Below are 26068 nucleotides of genomic sequence, written 5' to 3'. Positions count from 1 at the left end.
TGTATTTTATAATTAGTTATATTCCGCCCAAAAGTAATATTGAAATTTACGAAAAGCACTTGGCAAATATTGATTATGTGAATAACTTAAGTAACAACTTGCAAAAAATGTGTGTAATTGGCGATTTTAATTTAGGAGATGTAAATTGGTCGTACTCTGTTGCGGATAGTATGCTTATACCTAGTAATTTAAAAAGAGATATTGAAATTTCCTTTATTGATCACCTGTATGCTCTCAATTTATATCAAGTAAATAGAATTGTTAATGATTTATTCAAAATTTTAGATTTAGTATTTATTCATCATGATGAATTTAAGGCATCAGTTAATCAAATACTTCCTTTATCATTGTTAAACAATTCGATACATCATAAAGAACTATATATTGAATTACAATTTTACAGTTATTTAAGAAAAGTAGATCACAATGTCAATTCATTTAATTTTTCAAAAACCGATTTCATTGGACTCAATAATTACCTTGAAATTGTTGACTGGAATACCGAGTTTCTTAATTTAAACTTGATGAATACTTTTAATCATTTCTTGTGCATCTTAACTAATGCTTTTTATTTATTTGTGCTTTGTAGAACCAAAAAGAATAGATCCAAACCCCCTTGGTATAACAAAAAATTACCTCATGTTAAAAATCTAAAAAATAAATCTTTCGCCAATTTTAAAAAATAAAATAGTACGGACGACAAAAATATTTTCTGTAAATTGCGTAAAGATTTTATGGTGCTTAGTAAATTCTCACACAGAAATTATATCTTGAATCTGGAGCTTGATTTAAAGAGCGATCCTAAACGTTTCTGGTCTTTATAAACTCTAAGCGAAAATCTCTTGGAATCCCAAATTCTATGAATTTCAATAGCGATGAATCTACTGAAGTTCATAAAACTCTGGAGCTTTTTGCTCAGTTTTTTGAATCGGTGTATTCTAATGTCAATCCAAACTTTCCTCAACCTCCTCGGAACGGCCCTAAGGTCGATATTGGATCAATACATTTAGAATACTCTGATGTTTTAAGCGCACTTAACTCTTTTAAGCCAAATTCGAATCCAGGTGTTGATGGCATCCCTGCCATATTATTAAAAAGATGTTCTAAGTCTCTTTGTGCACCGTTGCTTACAATTTTTGAACCCTCTTTGTCATCTGGGATATTTTTAGATGAATGGAAATCTTCTTTCCTAATCCCCATTTTTTAATCGGGTTCTAAAAATAATATTGAAAACTATAGGGGGATTTGCAAGTTGTCCGCAATTCCGAAGCTTTTTGAAAGTTTAGTCAAAAACAAACTTGGGTTTCTCAACATGGGTTTCTTTCGGGTAGGTCAACTATAACAAACTTGACATGTTTCTCATCGTTTGTTGTTGATGCTATCGAAATTAGAGGTCAAGTTGATGCTATATAATATATACTGATTTCAGCAAAGCTTTTGATTCGGTAAACCACAGCATACTGCTGCTTAAACTAGATGCTTTTGGAATCCATTCAGTCTTACTGAAATGGATTTCTTCATTTCTAACTGGCAGGTTTCAAAAAGTAAAGATTCAGGAATATACTTCAAGATCAATCAAGTGTACGTCTGGTGTTCCTCAGGGTAGTCACCTTGGCCCATTGTTATTCATAATATTCATTGATGATATTGTCAACTTTAGCAAATGTCTTATACATGCTGATGATCTCAAATTATTTTCAAAAGTAACTTGTGCAGATGACTGTCTCAAGGTGCAAAAGGATCTGGATAATTTATCTCACTGGTGTAACTTAAACGGTTTAAATCTAAATATAAAAAAGTGCTTCATAATTTCCATCTCTCGAAAAATTCTTACTTATGAGTTTATCTATTCTCTTGATTCTAAGCCTCTTCAGAGAACATTAAAAGTGAAAGATTTGGGGGTTCTTTTTGACTCTAAATTTTCATTCTCTCTTCATGTTGATGCGATTGTTGCTAAAGCTAACTCAATGGTAGGGCTCATTAAAAGGAATTCTGTTGAATTTTCCGACCCATACACCCTTGTATCATTATATACTTCCCTGGTCAGGCCAAATCTTGAATACGCGGATGTTATCTCGAATCCTTGTCAACAAAATTTATCTGATAGAATACAGAGAGTTCAGAATCGCTTTACAAGATATGTATTTTACAAAATGCGCTGGAATTTCTATCCTTATTCCCAAGCTAGGCAAAGCTTTTTAAGATTGCAATCTCTGAGAGCCAGAAGAACAACTCACGATATTGTTTTTGTGCGGGATATTCTTTGCTGCCATATAAGATGTCCAGAATTACTCTCATTTATATGTATATATGCTCCAACGAGGCCATTGAGGGAAAGATCTCTTCTTTTTGAGTCCAGACATAGAACGAACTACGGAAGTAACGAACCAATTTCAAGGTCAATTAGAGAGTTCAATAAAATTTATGATTATGTTGACTTATATCTCTCCAGAGAAAAATTTAAGAATGTATTATACTATTTATTCTTAAGATATTAAGTATTTGTTATTTATTGTTAAGTACATTTATAGTATTTATTTTTTACTGAAATGTAATCTGTTATACTTTAAGCTCGTAGATGAAGAAAATAAATAATAATAATTCAATACTTCTTGCATTATTTATTCTGTTAATAGCGAAAATAGTCATACAAAATTCTAAAATTAAAATTCTAAAAGCAGTAACATATCATTTCTAGCACAGTTTTCACTAATAGCTATTTCTTTAATTATTGCTTTAATTTTTTAATTCTACGGGTAGCTTTTTAGAACGGCTGAGTTCACCTCAAAGTTTTTTCCCGTTATTGAGCAAGATGGGCACTACATTCATAGGGGCGTATACTGATAAGAAATGCATGGGACAACTAACACATGGTTAGCTTTATGGACGAAATCCTCTCAGTTCCGCTTATAAGTAAAAAGAGAACAAGCCCATCATTACCCTGGCTACAAGATGAGATAGAGGAATCGAATTTAAATTTAATTGGGATTTCGATCCAGAGATTATGTTACGTCGTCAGAGGATCGAGCGTACTGTTTTGAGAGTAACTTTTATCATTATAGTTAAAAACTAACGAATTGTGTAGTTTTAAAATTCAAATAAAATAATGCTCACAACACAAAAACGCGCACCATTGTTAACTCATCTGAAAACCCACAATAAATATAAAACGCCCCCAAGCAAAACCTCGAACACCAATAACTCAATTCCAATATACAAAATTATCCTATTTCGATCCGACCCAAGTATATACGGCTCTAAACACTGATTCAATTCCAATTCAATTCTCCAATTGAATGCGATTCCTCGATCCAGTGCCACCATATACCTGGATCGAAATCTCAATTCAAATCGATTCCTCGATCTCCTCTTGTTACCAGGTTAATAGGTTCGCTATTCCTTTAATTGAGAATGACTAGATTTTTTGCAGGTTCATCATTCCCTGGTTAAAAGAGATGATCGAGGAATTTATTGAATTGATATTTCGATCCAGGTCGTCAGTGGATCGAGTAATAGAATAAAATTATTTCGAATTGACATGTAGGTTTAATTTGAGTGCGCACAGGGTTGTGAGTAACTTTTTTATTTATAGCTTAAAATAACAAGTAGCGTAGTTTTAAGATGCAAATAAAACAATGCTTTTAACACAAAAACGCACACCAAAAAAACTCATCTGAAAACAAATAATGAAATAATCCACGCACCAATAACTCGTTTTGTGAGATAGGATCGAGTCAACTTATTTCGATCCGATTCCGTATATACAGCGCTAAAGTCTGATTCAATTTCGATTCCTTGTAAACTGGGTATTATGACATAATGGAATTGAGGGTAGAGTAATATTTAAGTATCTGATTGGTTAGCAACCATTAAATATTTCTTCCATATGCCAACTTTATTTGGAAAGTTGACTGGAAAGTTTGTCAAGAAGAATCTCCCTTATTAAAAGTCAAGTATAATTTTGGTCACATTTTTTCCTTTATTTTTGTTTATGGTTTTTTTTCTTGCGAAAAACTGAAGGTAAAGGTTAGTGAAGTAAAACTCCCAATTTAAAATGTATGACATTTAAAAAACTAACTAGTTGCTTTACGTTCAAACAATGCAATCGACTGCAAATATAGTCCTTTATTATACTCTTCCTATCTGATTGAAAACGATTCACAGACATCTGAGAAATTTAAACTAGTCAAATAACAATTGGGTTTATCAAACGTGAAAAATCAAGTCGGAGTGATGTTGATTTACATTTCCATACTCTATTTTTATTTATACTCTGCATGACAAGTGATGGTACGAATGTATCGAATACGTAATTGTAACCAACAACTTGACTAAAACAATTAAAATGTCAATGATTGTAACAAAATGAGAGCAATACACTTTATAATATATTGTGTGCTAGACCTGTGAAGTCAAATAATAAATGTAAAATAATATTGAAAAATGCAAAGGTGGTGAAATAGGATCAAGTGAATAAAGTGCAGTGATGTTTTTATTTAGACTAGACATACAAATATTCCTAATCCAACTTTTTTTTTGTTAAAAAAAATACAAATCAAAGATCTAAGTACATCAACTAAACAACCTGTTATCTATACAAAAAAAATCTATTACAGGTGGATAACAAACAACGAAATACCTCTGATATACCTTCTTTTAACTATGGAACCTTTTTGGGAAGACAATGAACAGGCTCCACATTCAGTTAAATACGAGAGGTGGGTATCCCAATGTATCAGTTAAAGTAATTATGATTATTTCTTTAAATGTTGCTTTTGTCAGTATTGTCTTTGGAAGCATTATGTAGGTAGATATGTATGTATGCATAAAAAAACAATATATTGACATCATTAGCTGTTAATTTTCATTCTGTTAGTCTACAAACACGTGACACGTGAACACTGTAAAAATCTTGCATATGCAAATATTGAACAACGAATTTTCTGGACTTAAGTTTAAGAAATTACTAGCTTTCCCCTCGTCATTCTAGAGCTTCAATGATCTTTTAAATAATAAGATGATAAAAATGACAAATGAAGAATATAGGGTTCAACTTTCCTTTAAGGGCACACGAATTTTAACACTTGGATACTTTTACTGACTAAAAGTAATAAATATGACGATTTTGTAGTGAAGCAACTTTGTTATATGTATTTGTTATTAATTTTTTAAAGTTTCACTTTTTCATAAAAAAACAAACAAAAAATGATTTATTTTGACAGATAATCAAATTTTTTTTCAGTAATGATATTCCTGATTTTTTTGGGGATTTTATCGAACATTTTTTATGATAAAAAAGTTATTCATTCAAATTTAAGAAACTTTTTCTATAGAATCAAACATAATTTATGTCTGCCAGTCTTTTACATTCAAAAGAAACTTTCCATATACTTAACCTCGTTCCCTCCCCCAAATCTATAGTATGGGAAGCAAATGTTTTTGATACAGCATGACCCACTTACATTCCACTCTGTTTGTACATCGTACTATCTATTAAAAACTTGAAGGCTTGTAAAGTGAGTTAAAAAACAATTTAAAAAATAAAACTGAAGAAGAAAAAAATTTTGTATGAAGGTTTTACTCAACGACATATTTTAAAAGCTGTTCTATAGAGATCACTGTACAAAACAATCAAAACTCTAACCGTGCGCCCTTAATAGGCGCCCCTAAACAATGTTTGGGCGAGGAGGCATACATTTCTATTAATAATAGCAATAAAACCAGTATAAGTGTCTTATCCATTTTGGTCACTAATGCAAACTTAAGCAGTAACAAAAACCCGCTTAGGTGCACATGAGCATTAATCTCAATAGATATTTGTATCAATAAATTAAAAATAATTTGATAACGAACACATTTTTAAGTAGTTATATAAAAAATATTGCTCAACTCAAAAATAGTATATTTAAATTTAAAGGCATGAAACACAAGAAAGCCGTTCAGCTGATTGTAAATGTGTGCTTAAAAGAAATTTGTTAAAATAAAAGTACTTATTCGGGTATACTTTATTATCAAATTTTCACTTTTTCAGTGTATTTGCCATTTGTATCCGCTTTTCAGTTTTTTTTAAACATTTTATTTAAAATGTCCTTATACAAAACTTTCTGTTTTTGTAGGCGTGTCTAGTAAGTCACAAGCCCAACCAATTCTAAAAACTGGGAGCTAAAACCAAAAAAAGAAAACATTAACATTTTAAACCTGTTGCTGTTAAAAATGAAAAAAAATACTTATTACAAACTGGAATTGTTGTTATTATTAATATTATTTCCAAATTATTGCACTTTCTCAGCTGGATGAGCTGGAAAAATTTTACCGATCCTTGGATTCGGCTCGGGGACTTCGATGACGAGGGAATTCACCCTATCTCAAGAAAGACCGATTTGTATATCCAGATTTTTATTTTTGTTTATTTATTTACATATATTACTTATTTATTTTAAACTTGTTTTCTTTTTTTATTTCTTGGTTCAGTAATTTGCGCACTATGTGACAAGTTTGTAGTTTTTGCCAGTTGTTCGTGAATGATTTTGGTTAACTGGTTGTGTCTACCTAGGTACGCGGAGTTAGCTAGCACCCTGCTATTATGTGTTCAATAGTTTTACCCGGCTTACCGCATTTTCTGCATCTATCCGTCACTTCTACTCCGAGGCAGTAGTTTTCGTAGTTTCTAGTTTTTATTACCCTGTCTTTTATTGCAATTACAAATCCTTCAGTTTCCGGGAACAGGAAGCCATCTGTGGGCCATTTTAGGGAGCTGTTCTTGGCAATGTGCTACGTAGTGCTGCCGGGAACTTACTGTGGATACTCTTGTCAAGGTACCTTTCTTGTTCGGTTTGGTTCTGCTCTAACATTATTTCCTCCGCTATGTTTTGCGCGGGCTCTAGATAATATTTCTTCAGGTGTGGAAAGTAGTCTATTTCTCAATTTGGTTTCATTGTGAGTTGGTGTTTGCAACCGACAGCGTTCCTGATGCAGCCTTTCTGTTTTTCTTGTAGGATGTTATTCAAAGAGCAGTGCTCGTAGATTTTGTTACTGATAAGTTCAGTGAAAAAATTGTATAAGAGTGATAATCATGTTATTGGTCCGTAGTTCTCCGGTTTGCTTCCATTCCCTTTTTTGAATATCAGGAATGTTTTTCCCTGGGCCAGGTTTTAAGGTATTACGCTTGGGTTGTTGAGTGCGTCTGTAAATACATTTGCAAGTGGGTCATGGCTTGCTGGCAGGTATTTCAGTAAAAATGTTTGCATTTTGTCCGGGGCTGGAGCTTTCCAATTCATAGTTTTTTTCACTGTCCATGCACATTTTCTTTAGTGAAGTCATAAACTCGTAAATGTAAGATAGATTGTAGTATTCTACTTATTATGTTGATCCATTCAGCATTTTTATTAGACGACTTTGTTTCGGACCAGGTTGAGCTCCAGAATTGCGGAAAGGTTTCTGCGTCGGCTTCTTCGAGGTTCTCTTCTTCGTGGGAAATCATTTATGCATATGTTTTTTCCTTTCGTACATCTCAATGTATCTCCTTAGTCTTGCTCCTTTTACCTTAATCCTTTGTCTGAAGTTATCCTTTAATTTTATTTTATTGTATTATTTGTTGATTACTTTCAGGGCTCCGGAGATAAATGTGGTGCTTACGAGTTATCGCCGCTATTTTTTTCTTTTTTCTCGAAAGATTCTCTTTCGAAGCTCTTTTATGCTTTTTTCCAGCCTTTTTTCCACATAGTTTCTCGTTCTCAGGTTCTTGAGGCGTCCGCGTTTCGAGTAGAGATCTTCTGTCCATTTAGTTCGATTACAGTAATTGCTGCATAGTAGGGACCAGTTTGGATTTCGTATAAGGTTCTGCGATGTAGAAAGAATTTGGATAGGGTTGTGTTCATATTTTCAAGGATTTGGTTGGCTTTTCGGGGCTTGTTAAGCTTGTCTGTCGTTAGGTTCAGTTCCTCTGTACATTTTAAAGGTGCTTAGGAATTTCTACCTCGTCTCTTTTGATGAGTTGCGGGGTTGCATAATATCGCCCTGATTAGTTGCATATTGCGTTACTTGAGGTTGGAACCAATGGTGGAATTGGATTCATTTGGTTGCTTGCCTACGGTGTATCTTGAAGAGTATTGTTTCATATCCTTAGTTTTGGTGGTCTGCACTTTTTAATTAAGTGTGGTTTTTATTTAAGGTAGCAGGATCCTGGTTTGATGAAATTGTTATACTTCTGTTGTTCTGTGTTGCTGTTTTCACAATTAATCGGGTGCCATTGTCTTTTAACACAATCGGCCCTATTGATGTAGCCTTGGGATCATCCCGCCAGATACTTTGAATTGTGCAGAAGTTGCAAGAGCGTTTAGCATTTGTAGTAGTCAGTGCTAGGGAAACAGAGCATTCAATCGCAATTTTATTTCGATATTTTACTGCACATCAGCTGCTTATGCTGTATTATTCGATGAACAGCCATATACTAATCGTAAACGTTTTAATATTAATTTGAATTATTTGTAGCATAATTATGATCCATCTTGTTTAAATAAATTGTTATCATGTAGTAGTAGAAGTAGAAGTAGAAGTTGTTTGTTTTGTCTGTAAAAAAGTGGTGAAGATCTAATAATATTTTCCGAGGAGACTTTCAAGAAATGTCAAACTATTTTAAAATCAAGAAAAATATATCACTTGAAATATGAAGACATTATTTTACCTGGTGAAAATATAGACAGTAGTTATCATCGAGCATGTTATAAAGCGTTTACAGCTCTTATGAAAAATACTTAGGCAGTGAACCGTTAAGTGCTGAAAAAAATAAATAAGTTGTGGAGTTACTGGCACTCATCTCCAACTTTGTCATTAACACCAGAGTTAAGTTCAGTACCAATTCACTTACAATCTCCATTACAACTCAAATTGGTCGCATTCGAAATCCCTAAACTTTGAGTTTGAATATGTACATAACGGACGTGTATGTAAGTGGCCGCATTCCGTTTACAGACGCGATTATTTCCATTTTCGAGAAAGTTGTACTTTTGATTCACTTTTTCTCGTGTTGGCAGTAAAACGTTTCCATTAACACATTTACATTGCTAACGATATCGTAGCAATGACTTAAATAGGCAAATTCACCATTTGAACTCCAAACAAAACGTGCGTCGTTGACTCTTGGTAATTGTAGAGTTTCTAGTTACTTGAATGGCCGAATATTACCTCTAATATAAATATACTTCTTACAACTGACAGAGCAGAATAGGTATCGGAGTATCTAGTTTATGTAGAGGGTGTGGACAAGAGGAGAAAAGAATACCTTTCACTTACTCTTCGAATGCCCAAAGACCAGATAAAAGAAGACAATACTAGAAAAAAACTTTTTTGATTACCTTGTCAACTTATCGTCTTTGCCACAAGGAAGTTCTAAAATTCTGCTTAAAATTAGGATGGTAGGTAGGTAGGTAGAAATGGCGATCTCAAGGCAACCTAGCCTGAGATCCAATTAGCGCTGTAGTGCGCCGATTTGATACCAAAAACTCGTTTGACCTTTGATTGAAAGGGATAGATTTATAGAGAAGCTTCATAGCGATTATGTTAGAGCCATTTTGTCGCATTGAGAAAAAAGTTTAGGTCTCTAATCTTTGTCTCAGATAGCTCATCAAGTTCTTGAAAGAATGCTTTTCCGAAGTATTTCATTCCAGTGTTTGCCAAAGCAGAACATTTCCAGAGGAAATGGATTATCGTTTCACTCACAAATTTTCCTGGATTCATAGAGATCCGAGAAAGATGCTTTTAGGCCGATTATTTTCTTTATTGCCGATTCTTCACTCCAAAAACCTTACCTTACCTAAATAAAAGATACTGTTCTCTTTAAAAATGTAAAAAAATTGATACACCAAGAAAGTACTTTCAGTTTTTAAAATGTATATAATATAAGCAGGTATATGTACATAAAGCAAATTAAAGTCTGAAGTAATGAGGCTTAGTAATGTTTCACTCTAACCGCCTATTATGTACTCATCAATCATCTCTAACTATCCATTTTCATCAATTTATTTACATATAAAGAATATCTCTATACTTTCCTATTTATATACTGTGTATATTTTTTTTTTCAAAAATTCTAATCGCTTACCTTTGAAAAGTGAAAAGTTTTGTAATTTTAAAAAGTATTTGATCTTTTTGTTTCACCAAACAAAAGAAATTTTGAAAAACAAACAAGAGTTTTTTTTGAAAAGTTTTCGAAGACTAATAAATAAAACGAAGAAGTTCAAAATAGGGACCAAAGAGTAGTGAAACTAAAAATTACATAACTTCGACATCGCGTGTCGAATATTATCATTGATGAATTTCTCTCTAACATCATTTGCTTAACACAAAATTATTCAGTATGTACATATGTTGATGTGTTGACGGTACCATATGTATCATATAACTTTCCAAATTACGATTTGATATTTTAATTTGCAATTTATTTTGTAAGATTTTTTTTTTTAAAAGTTTAAAAAGTTTTTGGTGAAATAAACCCCAGGTTGTTCGATTTTTGTACTTTTTTAGTTTTTGCAAATAAATCCTGGTGAATATCACCAACTTTTCTTAACAAAATCCTAATTTTGAAATAACTATACGTTGTTAAAACACAATTTAGTGTTGCATCTATGATTAAATTTCTAGAAAAGATTCAAGATCTACATATGTACATATAAATTAATAACATTGTGCATTCTCAGAATGTAGGCAGGGTTTCTAGTTTTTGATTGGACAGCTGCTAAAAAAAGTCAACTTTTAATAAAATGTGATCATGTTTTTTATTCAACGGAAAGCTGTGGTTTGTTTATATGTTTAACAATCGTATTTAAAATTTAGCGTTGAAGAAATCCTTGACACATTGGAAAACGAATTAGGATGTTTTATGTTGTTTACATTAGAACTAATAATATCAAAAATGTTTAGAAGTTAAACTTTTAGAAGTATAGAGCTGGAATTCGACATCTGTCAAACTAAGTTGTAAAACCAATTTTTTGTTCACTTGAAAATCTGACATTAACGAAAATAGATCGCTTAACTATTGCATAACGCATACAAATTGTTAAAACCTACTACAAAAATGCTGATTCTGCCACATCCATATATCGTGCTTTAAGTGGAGATTCTTGTTTAAATAATCGTCCAACTCCGCAAACAATAAAACTGTGAGGAAATTGAAATTTAGTTTCTGGAAATTATTTTTACCTATTAGTCTTCATTTCACTCTATTGGAGTTTTGAGATAATTTATGCTGTCCATGGTGTTTTAAAATACGTTTTACAGTTTATTTTAGGCTCTTATTTACAATCCGAACTTTTATTTTAGCTATCCGCGCAAATATTAACCTGAACATTGTCACACCCTTACTTTGCTTCCAATTAATATGAAATACCTTTTCCAAATTAATTTTGTTTTTCTTATTCTTAGTGATGCAGCAGTATCCAGTTTTCCATATTGTCCTGAATCTAGTTTGAATTTTTCAACTTCAACAACAGCTTACAGCGAGGATGATGCAGAGCACGTAATGGAAAGACGTAACAAAACGTCTAGGGTAAATATATAATTGTACAAAATTTACTTATTTGTATTTTAAAATTCAAATTTTTGAGAGTGACACCGTTCCGTGCGAACGGAACATGTAGAGGAACGAACAGCAAGAAAATTACAATAATAAGCTAACGAAACAATTTCTTATTAATATTAATATTTATTAACAAGCCTAGCCGTACGGACTATTGGCTGTATTGCTTGAGGATTTAGATTACAATTGAATGGTTTTTAAATGTTGTTTCAATGTTCGCAATATGTAGCAATTGGAGAAAGTAGAAGATCGTTTTTGTTACGAATTTTTTCACGGAATCGGTAAAAAAATGCGCGCCACCAGATCTGAGGTCTTACTCTACTGAAAGCTTTATGCATACGGGACAGTAGATCACGTGAAGAACTTTTTTCTCGAAATAACTCAAGGCACTTTTGTCTCACTGCTGGTGCTTTCTTTCTTTCATAGCAGAGCCCAAGTCCTTAACTACTTCATAGTTACGTCTGTCGATGGTGATGTTTTAGCCGAAACCTTCGTCAATATTTTAGGTCTTTTCTTGATGGCAGCATGTACTTAGTTTTGCCCTCATTAACCGCTAAACTTTTGCCGGCTCTGTTTCAATACTCACAAAAGTACTATTCTTGCATCAGTAGCATCACTTGGTCTTAAACCCTTTTTGACATCGAAAGGTTCGGTTAAGCTTTTTCCAACCTTCATAGAGCAGCGTTCATTCTCCATAGATATCCTGCACAAAAAAACGATTTGGCAGGGATTTAAAAACTAGACATGGGTCTATGCAGCTGGACATAAGATGTTCACATATTACGGCAGGGAAGATTTTGTAGGCGATCTTAAGGATACTGATTTCTTTAGTTGGTGTATTTTAGAGAGTCTCCTTTTTCAGTATCGGGGTAATAATACTGAGGTAACATTCAGCGGGCATGCTTTCTTCCAATTATATCTCAGAGATAAGTTGATATATGCTCCTAACCAAATTATCTCCAGCTGCTTTAAATGGCAATGTTTACTTCGTCTGAGTTGGGATTATTAGATTTCACCGTTAATATTGAATATAAGCTTGACAGCGGAAATCGATTCGTCTTCGCCGTTATATAGTCTGCAGAAGTGCTTTGTCCAAAAGCTCGAAGAACATATCCTTCGTGTTATCATCCTTCTCTTCTGTGGGCATATTAGGCTAATGTTGCCGAATTTAGCCTTGATGCGGATGGTCATGAGGCGCTCGTTGATTCACCTATAGATCTAAACTTCGTGCCTCAGTTTGGCTTCAATGGCAAAACCGGATCCAAATAATCGTTGTTGGTTTTCTGGTTACCAGTCACCATAGTTAATATTGCAGTTTTTCATCCTCTCTTTGCCCGGCCCATCTCGTTGCATTTCCTGGATGGCGTCGGTTTCTGCCTATTACGACCTAACATTCCACGTGTATATCCGAAGTTCGTCGTCCTTAAATCGTTTAATTGGGTTGCCAATAGTAAATCCGTCCGTATTCGAGGCTTGTTAGTGCTTCGCAACTAATTATTCTTTACATGATCATGAAGTCACCATGAAGCACGACCTTCAAGCTGAAGGTGCTTGATTTAAGCTCCAATTGCAAGAGTTGGCATAACCACCTGAGCTCCGAATACATAGTAGTCCTACAAGGTATTCACTAAGTATTTTAACTTAACTGAAACAGTAGACGCAACCGTTGGTTCCATCTTGACAATTTGCTACCCCCAACAACTTTCCACTGGGGTTAAGAACCTATCTCCGGTTGAGATACTAGGCACCCGATGTTCACCGTGGGGAGGTGAGAGTAGGAGTTAGTAGACAAAGGTGAGTTTTTGAGAAAAAACAACCTGTAGACGCTTGAATTTTCTTAAATACACATGTCTACCATTTGAATATTACCGGAACATTAACAATACAAGGAAATAACGAATATAAATCGAATCAGATCCTTGAAAATGAAACATGAGCAAATTTCTTAGTTGATTTGTAACGCCTATCCGCAAATTGTAATTTTGGATTGTACTTAGACACATCCTTAAAAACAAATTTGAGTTTGGCTTATAACACCAACAAACTCAGAGGCTTCTCCTCAAAAAATTGAGGCATTGAATTGCACGATCAATTTTCCAGTCAAACGTTAATGAAATTCAAAAAACAGCCAATACATTTGGTGATAAACGGTAAGATATAAACATAAAAATGGAAGACTACGGATACCTTCAACAAAAAGCCATTTATAAGAAAATATTACAATATAAAAAAGCAATAAATTATATACTATTAATAGTTAATACTTAGAAAAAGACTAAACTAAGAAGAAAAAGAGAGAGAGAGAGAAACGAAAGAGGAAGAAGTGTTATAAGGTGGATTGAAGAGATAAATTTAAAGTTCGGTAACTCGTTTTTCAAAAAGCAAGGCAGCAGAAAATGGACGTTGTTCTCACCAAATAATAAAACAAAAAATTAAATGTATCTGATATATCAGTGCTTGATAACCTTAATTTTGAAAGGGACCACAGATTATTAAGAACAGAAATAACAATTAATTATATGACGTTGAAAAGAAAACGGACAGATTCATTATATTCCCACAATAATTCCCGACCAAAAAGTACTGTACTATAACCAAATAATTACAACACAAATCAGCAAATTATCAACATCAAAACGAGACATAACTTTTATTTCGGCAGGATATTTAATTTCTGTTACACATCAGCTAAAAATTGTTCAACTTCATTATGAATTTGTTAGATTGTTTGCACTTTCAAGGTTATCTCAAAAATCGTTCCATTTTATTCTCTTATTCACGAACTTAGGATTATTTCTCTTTTATTTAAGCTTCACTTAATCATATAGCCAAAATGTTGGGGAACCAAAAGAATAAAATTCGCAATTGTATTTGCGGCCTGCTTGGTACAGCCGTTTTCTTTTGTCGTTATTAGTCTAAATCCCCATTGGGTGTGTTTGGTATTGAAGTTGCCACCTGTGATTAAGTTATGTCCAACAGTTTTAGGACATTGTCTTCTTCAGTTGGAGACCGCTTCGAAGGGCAATTAATAGGTGTTATCTTAAAATCTTTAAAATAGGAATACTTATTATTTATGATTGCATGTTTTCATTAGTAGACTTTTCTAGTGTTTTAAGCACTTTTCATAGGTAAGTGTTACTGATCGTACCCTAGCTTTAAAAAAATTTAAATTAATTGTTCGATTTGCTTTGATAAATTGGATAGTATTTTCGTATCATTGCGATTGTTTTAGTATCACAAAATCTGATTTTGATTACTTGATAGAGAATAATATATAATATTGGTGCAAAAATTGTAAAGCTCTAAGAAGAGATTCAGCGCAACAAAAATAAAGTATTAATTCTTTGTTTTTAGAGCAAAATATCAACAATGAAACAAATGATGATACTAATACAGCAACAGAAAACATCGAATTCAGAAACAAAAACAAAGTTACAAAAAAGACATTCGTCTTGGCCTTCACTTTCGTCTTCAAAGCACATCAAAAACTTTACAATATCGCCACTTAAATAAGAGTGAAAAACAGTCACCCGCTCCTGCATGCATTCCACCATTGAACCCATTGTCACCACCATCGCTCCAATTAGATTTACATCACAGTGACTCAATAACTCTTCAGGTACCATATACAGAAATTTTTTACCTTAAGCAAATCAACACTGAATTTTTCACTTCAATGAAGGCTTTAAAAGAAAAAAATATAAAACGAAAGCGTAGAGTAACAGGACTTGAGAACAAGTTAAACTGGAAAATGAAGCAAAAATCTTCTGGGAGAAACCATTTAAATTTTGGAAATTCCAGCAGTCAACAAAAAAACGGCATTGAATGTGCAATAGCGATTTTCAATGAAGAATTGAAAACCTTTATAAGTTCAGATGATGTACAAAAATATATAAGTCAAACAACAACAATCCAAAAAGACGAATTCGAATGTGGACGGAAATAATGCTTGTGTACATTTCTCTTGGCTAGCCATAAAGGAGAAGATAAACTGAGAAGATAAAATTGAATGCGACTGTACTTGCCGTTTAAAAAAAAAGTATTTATTTAAATGATTCATTAACTAAATAATATAGATTTATATATGACTGTTAAGAAGTGTAGAGTAGAGCATAAATTTAAATATCTTTTGAAGATTTGAAATTATTAAATAATTTTGATCGTATTAATAATAATCTTGCCGCATCAACTATTCACAATAACTGATTGTAATTTTAAATTTGATTCGGTTAACCAATAATCTATTTACTCTGTACATCAAAATATAAGTAGTTTGCGAAGTAATTTGTTTTGCTAACATGTAACTTTGAAACATTTGAAAAAAACAGATCTTATATTTGTTTTGGAAATCTAGATAGTACCTCATAAAATTGAATATTTTAGTTCACCAAATTATAATTTATTTGCCAATACAAATTATTCGTATGCTTTTGCTGGAGTTGGAGTATTTTTGCGTGATTCGTATAAAATTTAAGCTTAAGAATTATAGATTGACAAGTTTCTATTTGTGATGAAATGTTTAGTTTTTGTTTGTATATAGAATTCACTGAATAAGCAAAGAAGCGTTACACGTTATTATATGCCATCTAAAATCGATGTTTATAAGTCAATTTAGTATTTAACGTTGGAGAGTTGCGAATAGCTTTATTTGGAAGAGGACCCTCGAGTTCTTGAGCTAATGAACAATGCAAACTATTGTCGTCCTAAAAAAGCTCAAATATAAAATTAAAGCCATCGATAAATAATTTGCTCTTAAAATCCGTACATTAAAACATAAATTACATACAAAATGTCCAAATACCCATTTAATAAAAAATTAAAATTTACGTTTGAAAGCCAATTGTGTAATAAAATTCATCACAGTCCTAATAGTTATTATTACAACAAAGAAGAATGGAAAGTCGTTAATGAAATTATTAACAAAGAAGAAAATGGACATATGCACGTGTATCTCAAATCCGAAACAAATTGCAAATTCATTCAACAACTATATTCAAATGCGGTACATAATTACAATAGTTTCTTTTTCGAAACAATAACTGGCTTTCGATAACTCAACCTCAGTAAGCGTTGATGGCATTTCTAATACAATACCAAAACAACTGTTTTTATGTAGTATATATTTGGGCACATATGTGCGTACGTATTTTTAATAAGTGTTTTCTTTTTTTATTTCTCAAATAAATTAAAGTAAGCTCGTGTGATATCCATTTTCAAAAAAGGATGTACAAAATTACTGACCTGTTTCATTATTACCATTAATTTCAAGAATTAAAGTATTACATATATGTATATAACATGAGAAATGCTAATTCGGTACGATCAACAAATTTCCGAACTACACTTTTAGGAATTCTTACACTATCGGGTCTGCCTAATTCTTCCAGCCGAATTACGAAGTATTAGAAACCGTCCATAGTTATTCAAATCTTTCTTCTTTATTTCGACACTTATAACATTGAATCTTTGCTTATCTTCGTAATTTGATAATATTTATTTACTTTGTTTATTTACGTATAATAAAACAAATATTCTTTATGCAGTTCAAATCAATCTTAGTCGATAAAATTAATTTCTTTTTTCCTTTCTATTTATTATATACGTTATTTATTATAACAACCTATTCTCTTTGGTCCTTGGTGTGTTTGAACTTCTTCTAAATAATATAAAAAAAAAAAACAATTAGAAAACAAAAATGATCCTTGAGCTGTTTCTGAAGACCTTCGAAGGTGTTTTGTTTCATTGACGCGACTTAAATTGATATGAAAAAATGTTTGTATGCATCTCAAAAAATTTCCTCTCTTTACTTTATTTTACAACTATTTTATTTCAATTTTAATTAATCTCATTTCTCCCTTTTTCCCCACAGCAAGATCCACTTTCACATAGAATTATTGAAAAGAGGCGAAGAGATAGAATGAATTCATGTCTAGCGGATTTATCCCGACTCATTCCACCACAATATCAGCGGAAGAGTCGAGGGAGAATTGAAAAGACGGAAATAATTGAAATGGCAATACGTCATTTAAAACATTTACAGAATGGATGCGTTCAAAAAGAAACCGATTATCGAATGGGATATACGGATTGTATGAAAGAAGCAGCCAAATTTTTGTGTGATAGTCAAATGCAAGAATACTGCTACCGTATGCTAACTCGCCTGCAGGATCATTGTGATGAGGTCCTTATTAAAAGTAAATATTTCTTTATAATTTATAATATGTTCTTTTTTATATACATACATATATGAACAATTTATGCTTACTAAGTTTTAAATGCGACGGCGGTTTTAAAAAACTAACTTTCCCTTAGAAAAGCATGAATTTTAAGATAGATGTCGAGTTTTCAGTCAAAGTCCTAGTGAAGAGGGTAATGTCCTACGATCCTCGTATCATGTTGTACTTTGTGCCCCGTCTCAATCGCAATTGGGTCGAATGCATTAGAAAAACAAAATAGAACAAATTACTTAGCAAACTTAAATAATGAGCTTAATCAATACGAAAAACAATCAAGGTCAACATCAATAAAAAAAAGTCTGAGATCAGACTGTTAGACAGACTGTCTAACAGGCCAGCTATGAAACCCAAGTAGTTGAAGATTCCTATTTTGCTGAGTTTTATATTTATGGATATAAGTCCCATTATTTTTTTCTAAACCTAAAAGACTCTCTGGTAAGGACCAGTTATAGCTTTCATTGATTTTCATCATTTAAAATTTTATTTCGGGGTTTTAAAGCCATTAAGAAGAAAATGAATAGTAAGAGTTGTAGATTTGTTTTACTTAAACTAATTTAACAATGTAATAAAAACAAAAAAAAAATATGATAAGCCAAGCACAGCATAGCACAGTGAGTGCCATACTTCACTTACTCCTTTTCTCCTACAGTCGCACGGCTTAGCATTTTATTACTTATGCGATTGATATGAGATATGTCAAGCAAAAATACATACAAAAATCAAAACATTATCACAAAAAAGACGAGGAAGTTGAAGTGAATTTTTAAAGAGAAAATATAAAGTTCATAAAATGGATATGTTTGTGCTGTAGATGGATATAGAAAATAGAGAATAAAGAGTTGAACGTAGAACAATACGCGATAAAATAAATATTTTTGACGATAGTCTTTCCAACAAATTGTTTAAAGTGTTTGTGGCGTCCGAGTCGTTTAAATGTCCCTTGTCTAAATCGGGGTGAGCAAATATGAATTACATTATTATTTCAAATAGCTTTTCGCTTAGATTTCGCTTATTATATTAGAAATAGAAATTACAAAAATATTTGCTTTCGAAATCCATTACAGAGTAGGGCCCCACCTATTTTGACACTGAGTGAAACCCAAGTAGGTGATGATTCCGATCCTTCTGAACTTTTTATTCATGGGGATAGCTTGGTGCCTTAATTATCTTCCCACCATGGCCTTCCCATATACATTAGGAATGATGTTGCTTATCAGCTCTTACCACAATATGGTCTGCACCAATTCTTTCTTTAATATTATGTGGTTTAGATTTTCCATAAATAAGCAATTCATTGCTTTCTTTTCGAAGCCCAAATTTAGAAAAAGTATCATTGGATTAGTAATTACCTTTCGGATCGTTCAATGCAAGTAGTATTGGATGGATTCAAGTCTGAAAACCATAAAATAAATGCTGGATTGGGGCAATCTGTTCTAACTATAATTCTTTCCCATTTTTATAAATGATCTACTGTCTGTACCATCTAATCCAATATATTGTTTTGCTGACGATAGTACTCTTAGCTATTCATATTCGTTTTCAGAATAACATCCCTCTTCTTCGTATGTGGAACTACTATGACAAAGTATGATAAGCTCATGAAATTCCGATCTAAACAGCATTGTGCAATGGGAAAAAAAACGGCGTGGAATTTAATGCTTCGAAAACCCAATGCTGTCTTGTATCGTTAAAGCGAGATATACTCCTTTGCCATTATCTATGGATGGCACTTGCATCAATGAGACTGAACATCTCGATATTCTCGGCATGTGTGTCACCACCCTCTCTTGTGGAACGATCACACACGATGTCGCCGAAAATTCCGCAAGATGTTTGGGTTTTCTAAGGCGATGCAAGAAGTTTTTCTTCCCTCCTGATGTGGTTGTTATTTACAAAACTTCTTATATACGCCCAAAGCTTGAGTATAACTCCCATATCTGGGCTGGTGCTCCTGCAACTTGCTTAAGCTTCTTGAACGGTATTAAAGGTAGAGTATTTTTATTGATGGATAATAATACCATCAAAGGATCATTTACGTCGCTCGTCGTAAAGTTTCTTATCTCACCCTTTTTTACCGTTATTGTAAAGGTTTATGCTCTAGGAAAATAGCAATCTGCATTTCCCTTAAGCAATCCAACCGTAATACTTTCGGGGGATAGGACTGCTCATCAGTATACTCTCGAATCCAGGGGTGGAATCGCGTAAGGCGATAGTTGATTGTAACTGTTTTGATAGTCAATTTTGATCATCACCTTCTCTTTGTTCTGTGTAAAGTGATCGCTAAAACTTTACTATTTGCTGGCAGCACTTACCCAAGTTTAAGAAAGGTAGAAATTACAACAAGTATAAATGTCATTTCGATCAGCTGTTGTGTTTATTGTGTTGAATTTTCAATTTGCAAAGTTTTGTTTCTGTGAAAATGTAAGTATACCTATAACTATACTCAATAATAGTTATAAATTAAAACAAATGTTTGTTATATGTTTGAAAAAAATATTCTTTTGTTTAATCGAAGTGCTCAATTTTCGGCATAGAGCCGGTGCAACACAATCAGCCCCAACTTTTCGTTGTTAACCACCACCTCGAAGAAGATTTAAAGTGGTAGCCAGTTGAAGCAAAGGTGGAATATATGTTGATCTTATTCCTGATGGTAAATCGAGCAACCGCAAAACATACACAAACGTTTCGTTGTTCAATAGAAAATTTTTCATGATACGAAAATAAATAATTTATGCGTATAGATACATACAATATGTTGTAAATAACTTATTTATAAATATTCATAGAAATTTTCAAAGTTACATTGGGCTAGGAAGTTCGAAAATATTTGCTTTATTCCTTAAGGTGATTCTCAGCAATTGAACTTTTTTTGTAGTCATTTCTCTTTCTGGTGCTCTGATACAAAATTTGCATTGAAGTATACATTTCTGTTCATTTTTATTTATTTTAACTTTCATATATTTTCACTTTTTTCCACTAAATTTTAAATTTATAGTGGAGCTGAAGTTCACACAAATTATCTTTCTCACAAAAAAATAATTAAAATATATGAAAGTGACACCTAAATAGCTGTCACTAACAAACCATAGCAAAAAAGTTATAGTGAATTTGATAATCAGCTTACGTGGAGCAAAATCATCAATTTTGATGGTCAACAATCAACAATCACCCCAGCTTCAATTGTATTGTTAAGTAAAGAGATTCGTTCCTTAGTCGTACTGCGCGAATATGTAAGTCGGTACCACACTCTGTCTTTCCCAATTGCAATATTCAGGAATTAAAAACCAATCTTCACCGACACTTCCTTTTAAACCCTATATCCTTTTCCAGTACTCACACTGTGTCTTTACATAATAAGGGTAGTAATAACCCCTTGAGTCTGCGGTTATTATCAAAAAAAAAAAATACTTTAATTAAACCAGAACTTTTCTTTAAGTTAAGTTTTTAAAATATTACTAAAAAAAAACATAAAAATAGTAATACTTGACATAATAGTAATACTAAACAAACTAATACAAATATTTTAAATCAAATAATTAAAAATTAATATTCATAATAATAATTGAAATAATAAAAGAAATAATGATAAAAATAATTTCAAAAATAATGATAAAAAAAATAATAATAATAATAATAATAATAATAATGATAATAATAATAATAATGATAATAAAAATAATAATAACAATAATAATACGAATACTGATAATAATTATAACTATACTATACTTTCTTCATGACAAAAATATGTAAACATTTTTAACAAAGCTATAAATATCACTTAACTACTTATAATTAATGTTTGAATGATTTTTATTATTTTGCAGGAAATTTCTTTAAAGCCCACTGTCCTTCGGATAATGTAAGTGCGTCCAGTGGGAGCCCACGTAATGGATATCACTACGTCGCTGCTCCATTGACACAACTTCAAGATATTCTTGCATCCGATGTAGACCATAGCAACAGCATCGACAACAGTGATGTGAAAGATTTAAGCTTTCGAAATTCTCATTCCCACCAAACTCCTATTGTAACTTCTACGGCGCCGCCATCATTCCACCATGATTCCAGCAATCATGATTTTGATGCGTCCCGAGAGCCTCTTATACACAATGAAACTGCAAACATGCACTCACCAACACCAAACACCCATAACTCTGATGACAACTTATTAATGCAAGCAGTTCGCATGCGCAATTTGTCGGAATCTTCCCATGATATAGAGCACAACATTAATTATAAATACAAAAATCATATTAAGGAGCGTTTCAACCAAGACCATTTGCATGATGAAACTTCAAGTGAATATTGTCCACCTGTACACATTCAAAGTGATATATCGGAGCACTCAAAAGATGATGTTGATGTTGGAAGTTCTGTTGTAAAAAAAAGGAATCTCGAAGACAGTGGTATTCTACCAGTGTCATCTGCTACATCATCCAAAGCATTCTCTTTCAGTTACATAAAATCTGAACTCAACAACAGCAGCATAACATCAGTAATAACGGAAAAGCAAGATATTAATACCCCAACTGCGGTAGCTAGCCGACATTTCGCTGTTCCCATATTTGCTCTCCACGGGCATGGCACCTATTACGTTCCACTAAACATTGATTACAATAGCTTGGTTCCATATCTAAATGGAATCAATTTAATGGACAAAAACTATTCAGGGACACCTGTTCTGCATCCAATTAATATAAATGTGGACTTCGCGCCAACGAGACATATACCTAACAAAAACAAAGTTGAATCAAACACATATGTATGGTAAACAAGATCGCTGGCCATGACGTTAACTACCTCAGGTTACTCAACAGAAAAAATTCAATTATTATAATTTAATAATTAATTCTAAAATTTGTATGTTACTTTCTTGAGAGTAGAACTTTTAAGAGAAAATATTTCAAAAACTTGTAATTATGTATATACCTATGAAAATATGCAGTTCAAATATTTTCAATTGCAAATTTATTTCATATATATTTTTGAAATTAAAGTGAAATTCAAATAAGAAAATATTTATATTTCGTATTAATACCTAGGACAGTAATTTTTATTTTATTAAAAATTACTTCAAAAGAGGGAATACTAGAAATTTGGCATTGGGTATGTGTTTTAATATAATATGGATAAAATATTAAGTATATAAAAACAAACTATCACTTTCTTTTTGTTATTATTATTATTATTACTGTTTTTTTATATTCTCATTACTATTATTTTTATTTATATTAAATTATTTTTATTGATATTATTATTATTGTTATTGGTATTATTTTTTTTTTTGATATTAATATTATTTTTATCATTATTATTACCCCAATAGAAAGTTATAGAGGTAGAAAAAGAGGGAGGGTGTAGAGGTGTTTCCACTAAAACACCTCTCCTTTAACGACAACGTCTGAGGAATTCCTAAGATGAAATTAATGGTGACGTCTATAATTTAAGTTAGGTTGAACTACTTAGTGAAAACCTTATAGGATTACTACGACATTTTCGGAGCCCAGGGGGGATAGTATGTACTTCGATTCTAAATACAATGAAACTGTTCGAATTCGTAAAATCGGTATTCCGTATATATTCGCAAGCTTTTTTCAACAAAAGTCGAACAGGTTAAGTAGTGTCAAATTTTTCTTTGGTTTCTATTAAAAATGCGGAGACATACCTACACCGAAAGCCTATAGCAAAACATTTCGATTTCGTTCTTATTCATTTGACAATTAAAGAGTTTGGAAGAAGGTTGTTAAAGAATATTACGCATAAAAATATAAGTAAACATATATACGAATTCATTTATTGGATTTAAAATTATCATTTTTTTAACAGTCAATTAACAAAAACAGTTAACACCAAACCTTCACAATACGAAATGTTGGTTGAATATCTGGAAAAACATCGTGACCTTAAGCAAAGGCTGTTTAAATAATTCTGAAGCACGCCAAAAGTCCAACCAAATGTTTGCGAAGCATCAACACACCTCGGATACGGACGGATTTACTGTTGGCGCCTCGCCCAAACTATTTAAGGACAACGAACTAGTTTGTTATAAAGCAGATAACACCACCAGCAAATAACATACGATTGGATGGTGACTGCTACCGAAAAAACCAACAACACATATTTTTATGGAGCTTTGTCATTGGAGCCAGACTTAGGCAACAAGTCTTTAGCTCATACTATGGCCTTATTACCATCTGCATCAAAGCTAAATTCGGCAACATTAGCCTAATATGCGCACAAGTAATTACAAAAGAGAAGGATGACAACACCAAGCAACTCTTGGACAAGCATATGGCATATGAGCATGTTGATTGGGACTTTTAAGAGCGTAGTAGCCAAAGTAGCACTAAGGGACTTAGGGCAAAACAAGGAGATGCTGGAAGAAGATACAATGTCGAACTGCTACAATCGCCAGAGATAGAAAAATTCTTCTTCTAGCGAGTCCCAAGTAACCTCTTTCGAAGTTCTCTGCCGCTAACGCAGTGTATCGAGAACCAGAGACATAAAAGCTAAGATGCAATAGCCGCCTCTGACGCGCTGGGTTTTAAAGAACCACAAATAGGAAATCTCTCGTTTGATGTCGTGAGGCACATGCAGTCAAACAATTACGCAAAGTGACGCTGCATAGAAGGACGAGAGCTGCTCACAAGCTCTATGTGTTAAAGAGGAGTAACGAACACCGACTTCTCAGAAGAAATAAGAGACTGCACAAGAAATGTGCGGCCGAAGATGTTGAGATCAAAATCATAACTGAATTTTGAACATTTTATAAGTAGGTGAAACGAAATTCAGGTAGGGACCGAGCTAAATAGAGAAGTTTGTTGGATGAGGTCCTAGTTCACACAGGACTGTAGCGCCACCTTAAGAAAGTGTTATTATTATTGTTAATATTATTATTATTATTGCTATTATTATTATTTCTATTGTTATTATTATTCCTTTTGTTATCATTATTATTGTTATAATTTTTTTTTCATTGTTGCTATTATTTGTATTATTATTGTTAAAATTATTACTCTTTTTGATTACTCGGATTAGTCGCCTTATAAATATTAAACTAGTCCAATTAAGTACCCACTCCGAAAGTTTCGCTTCAAATTTCGTTGAGCGTGGTCATCAGGAACCTACCATTAAAATGTCATGAGCGATGTTTGCTACGTAAGTTTTCAGTGTGCGTATAGGTTTCTGTCTCTTGCTGTTGTTGTTGTTGGTGGTGAAACGCAAGATGGTCTCTGCCCAAAGGGCTTGCTGCACATAGTTTTTTTTTAACTAGCCTAATTAACTCTAACTTACAACTAACTTACTGGTCCCATACGGATCTTCCAGCCCTGAGATCTATTTTACTTCAATTTAAATTTTATTTATATTTGTATTTATTAGAAAATTTGAAAAAAAACTAATATAAAGATCCTTTTTTATTTTTACTTAAAATAAGGTCCTTAATATAAAACTTAAAGCTAACTTAAACTACCTATCCTACCTATAAACTACTTAAAACTAGAACAACTACAGCAGCAAATCTAACTATCTAACATTTTTTCATATTTTGTTGTCTTTTTTTTTATTCCATGTTTTTTTTTTTGTATTTCTTTTTGTGCCACCATGCTTATTCTACTTAAAACTTAATCCTTAAACTATAAAATAAGTATGTAAGCCAAGGCTTAAAACCCCATCCCGACTACTCACTATCAAGTGCCGATAAAAGCCACCAAAACTATAAATCAAGTATGCAAGCCAAGGCTTAAAACCCCATCCCGACTACCCACTATCAAGTGCCTATTGAAGCCACCAAAACTGGTTCTCCTGCTTCACCCTATCAGTTCAGTCCCGTTCGGACACAGCCCTACTTAACCGAAGGAGATCTGATCCGCTTTGTGCCATTACGTCCCGATTGTACAGGAGTCGCCTATCCACGGTTCGTCGTCTGACGTGGTAGATTAGCGGAACTGCCAATCTATCCTGTATCAGACCGCATCTATCTAAAAAGAGGAATGCCTCTGGTAGAATGAAGCCTCTCAAACGTGCACTCTCTAAATACTAGTCGTTCGGATAGAACGCCCCCAAAATTAAATTGTTGGTCGAAGAAATAGACACCTGCTGACTTTTTATTTTTTATTGAATTGAAGGTGAGCTGAAGCTCAACCTTCGTCACTAACAAGGGACTTGGTCCCATTAACTCTCTGGACGTAGTACAACAAGCACATAGTACTCATGTACACTTAGTGTCACATGAATAGGAACAACCTTTTTTTATTTG

The 26068-nt window shown here is 32.8% G+C and overlaps 1 protein-coding gene across 7 annotated transcripts; it reads left to right on the top strand.

Annotated features, from left to right (window-relative positions):
- The first annotated feature begins 3887 nt into the window (after nucleotides 1–3887).
- LOC129939652 (transcription factor cwo) lies at nucleotides 3888–22829 on the top strand. Of its 7 annotated transcripts, none has more exons than XM_056047748.1 (5): nucleotides 3888–4026; nucleotides 4617–4718; nucleotides 11419–11542; nucleotides 17442–17766; nucleotides 21636–22829. In XM_056047748.1, the coding sequence occupies exons 2-5, from the start codon at nucleotides 4663–4665 to the stop codon at nucleotides 22580–22582; spliced, it is 1452 nt and encodes a 483-aa protein (XP_055903723.1). In that variant the 5' UTR covers nucleotides 3888–4026; nucleotides 4617–4662; the 3' UTR covers nucleotides 22583–22829. The 7 variants fall into 7 exon arrangements, with proteins under 7 accessions (XP_055903723.1, XP_055903724.1, XP_055903725.1 ...); XM_056047749.1 differs by having other exon boundaries at nucleotides 3895–4020; XM_056047750.1 differs by lacking the exon at nucleotides 3888–4026 and adding an exon at nucleotides 4033–4290.
- The last annotated feature ends 3239 nt before the right edge of the window (nucleotides 22830–26068 follow it).

This window comes from Eupeodes corollae, chromosome 1 (assembly GCF_945859685.1).
Source record: "Eupeodes corollae chromosome 1, idEupCoro1.1, whole genome shotgun sequence".
NCBI lineage: Eukaryota > Metazoa > Arthropoda > Insecta > Diptera > Syrphidae > Eupeodes > Eupeodes corollae.
This window is presented reverse-complemented; position numbering and strand designations above follow the sequence as displayed.

Excerpts from the sequence above, each read along its gene's own strand:
- LOC129939652 (XM_056047746.1), top strand. Across the intron at positions 4,719-11,418 it reads CATTCAGTTAAATACGAGAG|TGATGCAGCAGTATCCAGTT; the intron begins GTGGGTATCCCA and ends TCTTATTCTTAG. Across the intron at positions 11,543-17,441 it reads GACGTAACAAAACGTCTAGG|CAAGATCCACTTTCACATAG; the intron begins GTAAATATATAA and ends TTTTCCCCACAG.